Source organism: Chiloscyllium plagiosum, unplaced genomic scaffold, assembly GCF_004010195.1.
Source record: "Chiloscyllium plagiosum isolate BGI_BamShark_2017 unplaced genomic scaffold, ASM401019v2 scaf_13515, whole genome shotgun sequence".
Classification (NCBI taxonomy): domain Eukaryota; kingdom Metazoa; phylum Chordata; class Chondrichthyes; order Orectolobiformes; family Hemiscylliidae; genus Chiloscyllium; species Chiloscyllium plagiosum.
In genome coordinates this window covers 1-7,122 of record NW_025214892.1, presented here as the reverse complement: position 1 = coordinate 7,122, position 7,122 = coordinate 1, and the positions used below count along the sequence as shown (strand labels likewise).

Below are 7,122 nucleotides of genomic sequence, written 5' to 3'. Positions count from 1 at the left end.
TATATGCAATAACAGTGGTGTGGGAGTGAACGGGAAAGGATTTCAGTCTTTTGGGATTATGCAGAGGGGGAATTGAATGGAATGCGATTTGGGTCCTTTAGAATTGTGTACAGTGGGAATGAACGGGAAGGGTGCATGGAGTGATGTTGGACAGGTTTGCGCGGAGGTCGGTGGGCGGGGTTTAGTGGCGGACGGTGTGGGGTCTCATACGCGGTGTGCTGCTGCGTTGTCTCCTGGACAGGGAGCCGATTTAACAGAAATCTCCTAACCCAGAGGAATGGCATTGAATCAATAAATTATCCAAGGTAGTGCCCACCTATCTCATTAAGATAATCGAGATTTCTCTGTATATTGACAACCTTAAAAGCCATTGACATAATCCGATGCTCTGGGGTATAAAACCTGGGGAAAAGTGAACAGTGGATAGGAGAACTACCAAGCTTAACGTGTACCAGACTGCTTGAAAAGACATCTCTTTTAAAAGTAACGTTTTGATCAGTAACTTGTGATTCAGAAATTTCTAACAAGCAGAAAAGAAGACGCAGGAAGATCTGAAGACAAGAACCTACAGCTGTCTGGTTTTGAGATAAGAAGTGTTGTTTTATAAATCTTAAGTGGGAGTTTTATTGGACTAGTATTATAGAAGAGAAGGTAAAAGATAGGTTAGATAAAGAAATTGCAAATAGTGGTTAGTTAATAATTCTCTGTCATACTTTAAGAAATGAAATTGTGAATGTTTATTTTACATAGTTCTTGGACACTCGATGTTTACAGATTACTGCACGGGAGAAACCGTTTCTGTGTTGCTGGTTTTAATTTAAGCAAGAGAGTTTACCCCATTTCAGAACTTTTAGGAGCTCTTCCGGGATGTGAATGTGTGTGTGTGTATGTGTGTGTGTGTATGTGTGTGTGTATGTGTGTGTGTATATGTGTGTGTGTATGTATATGTGTGTGTGTATGTGTGTGCGTGCATGTGTGTGTGTGTAATATACACATATCTAAATGCATGTGAACCTATGTACGAGACATTTCGTATCGCTGAGATGAGCAATAATAGATACCTGGGTGCATGTTACAGACTGGAATCGAATGCAGAGGCTTGACCTGCTTTTTATTAAAACAACAGATACACAGAAGAGAGTGACAAAATATAATCTAAGTTGGAGTTTCGGGCGACTGTATGTGCAATAACAGATATCTGGGTGTATTTTGCTAACTGGAAGGTTTTCAAGAGGATAGGGGCAGCTTATATAGTGAAGAACACATTCGCAGTTGGGTGTTCTTTGTCCGAGAGGAGTACTCAAGCTTTTTCCACACACTTTCTTCCCTTCTGCATCTCAGATATAAATCTGAAGAGCTGCTCCCCAAAATCCTTTGTCCTGGTAACAATTATACTAAACTGTTGTCACTTTTCAGAAACTCTTCTGGTGTTCAGCCAATGAAGGGCGCGAATCATAACCCTATTATTGGATCGCAGCCAATGGAAATTTCCAGGAAACAACTCCCAATTTTCTTTAAAAACAACGGCATACCATCCCCATATAAGTAACAGTTTTGGCGCAGTCTGTCCAGCAGAACATGCTGACACACGTTTTATTTGCGAAAACAGGAAACTGTGTGTCATAGCTTACAGGACAGCGTCCAGAACATCCTTACTGCAGTTTTGACGGAGGTAAGAGGTAAACTACCCTTCACTGATAAGAGGTAGGGAGGAGGGACTTGGGGGAGGGGTGTTGAAAATGCGATAGGTGGAAGGAGGTACAGGTGAGGGTGATAGGCCGGAGAGGGGTTGGGGGGGGAGAGGTCAGGAAGAAGATTGCAGGTCGAGAAAGCGGTGCTGAGTCCGAGGGTTGGGACTGAGATAAGGTGGGGTGGGGGGGGGGGGGTGGGGAAATGAGGAAGCTGGAGAAATCTGCATTCATATGCAGTGGTAGGATATCAAGGAGTGAATTATTGACTGGGATCTGATCGATATGTAGATCGAACTGGGATCTACATATAAACCACTACGTAGAGTGGTTTTTATGTAGAATAATAAATAGCCGGGAGGGATTTAGACTGTAATCGAATCCAGGGTTTGGGATGTTTTATTTGTAGAGTAACAGAAATACACGAGTGAATAAGACACTGGAATCAGATCGATGGATTTCAGATGATTTCTGTACAGAACAACAGCCACTCGAGGGTGTGTGATAGACTAGAATCTAATTGAAAGTTTCTGGGTGGTTTATATGTGGAATAAAGGTATCTTGAAGTGAGTTACAGACTGAAATATAATCGACAGGTTTAGGCTGGTTATATATGGACACCCAGGAGGTAGTTACAGACTGAAATCTAATTGCGAGTTTTTGCGTAGTTTATACATACAATAGCGTACAACAAAGAATGAGTTCGAGGTTGGACTCGAATCGAGGTGTTCAGGGTGTTTTGTATATAGAATGCAGATATCTGGAAGTGAGTTGCAGACTGGAATCTATCTACAATCCATGTCAAATAACATATTTGCTGGTGGGTGTTATTTTGTACAGAAAGAGAACTCAAGCTGTTCCCTTCGATTTCTTCCATTGCGCATCTCAAATTTTATCCTTGTCACCTCTTCCTGCAAAACCCTTTTTTCCTGGTAACTATTATCCCAATCTCTCTCACTTTGCTGAAAATCCTCTGGTGCTCTGCCACTGAACAGACTGAACCATGATCACAGCCATAAGAGAAAACCGGGAGTGAGTTGCAAACTGGAACATAATCGAGGGGTTGGGGATGGTGTACATATAGTGAGTTGCAAACTGGAACATAATCGAGGGGTTGGGGATGGTGTACACATAGTGAGTTGCAAACTGGAACATAATCGAGGGGTTGGGGATGGTGTACATATAGTGAGTTGCAGACTGGAACATAATCGAGGGGTTGGGGATGGTGTACATATAGTGAGTTGCAAACTGGAACATAATCGAGGGGTTGGGGATGGTGTACACATAGTGAGTTGCAAACTGGAACATAATCGAGGGGTTGGGGATGGTGTACATATAGTGAGTTGCAGACTGGAATTCATTTGCGAGGGTGCCCTGGATCATATATAAAATAACTGAGAGAAATACAAATTGGAAACTAAACGAGCGCTTCGTGGTGGGTTACACGTAGAATTGCAGATACCAGGGAGTGAGTTGCAAAATCGAACCTAATCGAGGGGTTGCAGCTTTTTCCATATATCGAAAAAACATTCCCGGTGATGCGTTACAGACATGAATGGAATTGACGGCTTCAGCGTAGTTTATGGAATGTTTATCATGTCAGAGAGTGAGTGACAATCTGGAATCTGATCCAAGGGTTCAGTGCGGTTTGTGCATACAATAGCAGATAACCGGGGGTGATTTGCAGATTAGAATCTAATCGAAGGCTCCAGGGTGGTTTATATAGCAATTAAAAAAGATCAGACAGAGAGGAACAGACTGGAATCTGTTCGAGGTGTTCAGGGTGGTTGAAATAGAGAATACCAGAGAGCAGGGAGTGAGTCATTACCTGGAATATTATGGATGATTTCGGAGTAGCCTATCAAACGCTCTTAAACTCTCCTGCAATGTCATATTAAGGAAACATATGTTCAACACTCACTTAAAATGCTATAATGATCTTAACAGCTCATTCATCAGTCAAATGGATCCAGCTGTCCTTCAGCAATTGTTTGGTAGAATAAAGCTCTTGCCAACTCTCTTTATATAAAAAATGTCAAAATAATCAAACAGATTGTGGGCGGCACGGTGGCAGAGTGGTTAGCACTGCTGCCTCACAGCGCCAGAGACTCGGGTTCAATTCCCACCTCAGGCGACTGACTGCGTGGAGTTTGCACGTTCTCCCCGTGTCTGCGTGGGTTTCCTCCGGGTGCTCCGGTTTCCTCCCACAGTGCAAAGATGAGCAGGTCAGGTGAATTGGCCATGCTAAATTGCCCCTAGTGTTAGGTAAGGGGTAAATGTTGGGGTTATGGGTGGGTTGCGCTTCGGCGGGGCGGTGTGGACTTGTTGGGCCGACGGGCCTGTTTCCACACTGTACGTAATCTAATCTAGACCTTAAACACCCATTCAAAATTGCATACCTCTGTTATGGACTTCACCAGAGCCCTCAAAGCATTCTTAAACAAAGACCACAACTTTGCTATTTGTTTACGTACGTGTGCAGTGAAAATTACCCAGAGTAAGTCAGTTAGGTTGACTACTAGGTTTTAAAACAGACAAAAATGCATTCACAAAATTGCACAATGAAACACAAAGAATAGAAGAAAGACCCATGGAGAATTCAGTCTATCAAACGAGACTTCAGCATATTTTTCCGAAAAGACACAACAGTGCCAATGTGCAAGCTTTCTTTAAAAACTAGCATGGAATGGAACATTCCATTGAACACCTGTTTGGAGGTTGAAGTGGAAGGGCATGGAAGAGAGATTTTCCACACAGCTCCCCGTTGAACTTCCAACGAGTTCAAGAGTGAACTGAAACTGCTCAACTCAGCGAGCTAGAGAGCTGACCACTTCCCTTTCTTGATACAGGTCACTTGTAAAACGTGACCACCTTGGCCTGAATTCTCATCTGATTTCATGTAAATAAAAAGTCTTTTAAAATCCTTTCCATATCTGTACCAAACCAGACTGATCAGAGACTGGCCCGTTTTACTACCCCTCAGAAAAACATCAAGGACAGAGTTTTCTTGAACCAAGGAAGAGCTTTCTTTAAAAAAAGGGACAGGCTTTGTGATACATCTATTAGCAGTTCATAAATATGCCCAGTTAAGCAAACAGAACTTCAACACACATTCAAAGTCTATACATCTATCTCGTAAATCTGTCAATTCAGATGTTTGCTTTTTCTCTTGCAGATCTGCTGTCAGACCTGTCACCGATGCCATGATGCCAGCTTGGCATTCAAACCTGGGCTGGCTCATCTTTCTCTGCTTCCCATTGAGGGGCATATTGAGTGTCTGTACCACCGAGAGTGACAGTGAGTGCAGGACTGTCAGCTTTGTGCCAGGGTCCCGCTTGGCTGGGGATGGCTATGATGTGGTGACCCTGCAGCCCAAGGGTGCCTTTGTGATCGATGTGAACACCTGGCGCTTCACCAACGGGAGCTGTACCCTCTGCGACAATGGGCATCTCAGTAACGTGCGCCAGCGACTGCCCGTCTCACTGGTGGACTGGCGTACCATGAGCTCCTGCCAGCGCTCGCTCTCCAGCCAGCTCTACCATTCAGCTGCCAAACTGTCAGAGTCTGCCACATCGGCCATCACCAACGACTGGCAAGCTGACCTGCTCATCCTACCCGAAATGAGCACGCAAGTCAACTGGGTGCTGGCTGGCTCCAAGTCGAAGCTGGTGACTTTTGGCACGACCCATTCCAAGAGGGATCGCCACAGTTTCAGCAGTCACCAGTTCCAGTGCCTATACTACCAGTACCGGGTGAAGGAGAACCCTAAACTGGCGCCGGAGTTTGCCAATTCCATCTCCCGACTCCCTGACATCATCAACGATGACACCATATACTGGTACAGGAAGCTGGTGGCAACCTACGGCACCCATTACATCAAGGCAGTGGAGCTGGGTGGTAGCTTCAAAGACGTGACAGCTATTCCAACATGCCAAGTGGCATCTAAGGGCTACACTGCTGAAGAGGTTAAGGACTGCCTGTCAATGGAGGCCAGTGTCATGGTGGGGTTAATTGCAAGAGGCTCATTTAGTGACCAGAAGTGCCGGCAGATGGCACGTGCCATGAAGCACCATGATAATGTCTACCAGGCCTTCAGTGACCGGGAAGTGGAGTTGAATGGGGGCCAGACCAAGCAGAGCGCTGACCTCTTGTTCAACAAGGATGGCTCAGCGTTCACTCAATGGATGGTCACCCTACCCACCCACCCAGGCATGGTGCGCTATGCCCTCGCACCTCTCCACCACCTGCTTCCCAAGAATGATCCCAGGCATAAGAACCTGAGGCGCTACATCAGCTATTACATTGCAGTTAGTGCCCTCAACCAGCAATGTGGGATGGGGACACAGTGCCCACATGGCTCTTACCGTGATCCGCATCAACCATGCACATGCATGTGCCATGAGGACAGTCACGTGGACCGGAACTGCTGTTCCAAAGAGAAGGGGCTGGGCCACCTGGTGGTCATCGTCTTAAAGGGGCAGGGTCTCTGGGCGGACTACTTCTCTGCCGCTGACAGCTTTGTAGTGGTCAAGTATGGCCAGAAGTCGAGCAGGACCTTTGTGAGCTATGACAACAACAACCCCGTGTGGAACGAGAAACTGGACCTAGGTCACGTCAATGCCGAGAGCAGTCAGAATCTGATCTTTGAGGTCTGGGATGTGGATGTCAAATATGATGACCTCCTGGGCACTTGCAAGGACAGACTGACCTCTGGTGAGTACATCATCAACTGCCCCCTCCACTATGGCTCTGTGAGCTTATTCTACAGCTTCACCTGTGGCCCTCACCTGGATGGCGAAACCTGTCAATATTATAAACCTCGCCCTGCCAACTAGCCAATCAGCAATTAACTGGGCGTTGCATTCAGCACCATCCTTCTCAATACGTTACTGCCAACCCTTTTGGAAACAACAAACCTCATTGTGTATTTTTCCTGAACCTATCTAATGATAGCACCTTTCTCAGACTGCATAATGGCTACATCATCGTGGGAGGCTCAGTGCTATTACATCGAAATACTTTGAAGGCTTTTTCCAACCATGCAAGCAGCGCCCCACATCAGGAGGTGCAACTATGCTGTTTTCTAAGCAGATTTTTTTAGTCTTATATTTTTTCAATAAATCCAACTCAACAGCATTTAACCTGTTTCTGTGATGTGGAGGTGCATGAAAAGGGGTTTGGTTCCATTGGGATTGTGTAGAGTAGAAGTGAAAAGGATATGGGTCCACTATGATTATATAGCGTAGGATTTAACAGGAAGAGGAATGAGTTAATTGGGATTGTGTAGAGTGGCAGCGAGCAGGAAGGGGAATGAGTCCATTGGGATTGCTTAGAGTCGCAGTCTAAATGAAACGAGTTTGGGCTCATTGGGATTTTGTAGAGCGGGAGTGCTTTGGAAGGGATTTCGTTCCATTAGGACTCATGTAAAGATGGA

The 7,122-nt window shown here is 45.4% G+C and overlaps 1 protein-coding gene across 3 annotated transcripts; it reads left to right on the top strand.

Annotated features, from left to right (window-relative positions):
* The first annotated feature begins 250 nt into the window (after positions 1-250).
* On the top strand, positions 251-6,824 carry LOC122548068 (perforin-1-like). 3 transcript variants are annotated; one of them, XM_043686635.1, is made up of 2 exons: positions 251-305; positions 4,864-6,824. In XM_043686635.1, the coding sequence occupies exon 2, from the start codon at positions 4,892-4,894 to the stop codon at positions 6,521-6,523; it is 1,632 nt and encodes a 543-aa protein (XP_043542570.1). In that variant the 5' UTR covers positions 251-305; positions 4,864-4,891; the 3' UTR covers positions 6,524-6,824. The 3 variants fall into 3 exon arrangements, with proteins under 3 accessions (XP_043542570.1, XP_043542568.1, XP_043542569.1); XM_043686633.1 differs by lacking the exon at positions 251-305 and adding an exon at positions 1,575-1,672; XM_043686634.1 differs by lacking the exon at positions 251-305 and adding an exon at positions 1,639-1,679.
* The last annotated feature ends 298 nt before the right edge of the window (positions 6,825-7,122 follow it).

Bases quoted from the DNA above. Each gene is read 5' to 3' on its own strand.
- LOC122548068 (XM_043686635.1), top strand. From the start codon at position 4,892: ATGATGCCAGCTTGGCATTCAAACCTGGGCTGGCTCATCTTTCTCTGC.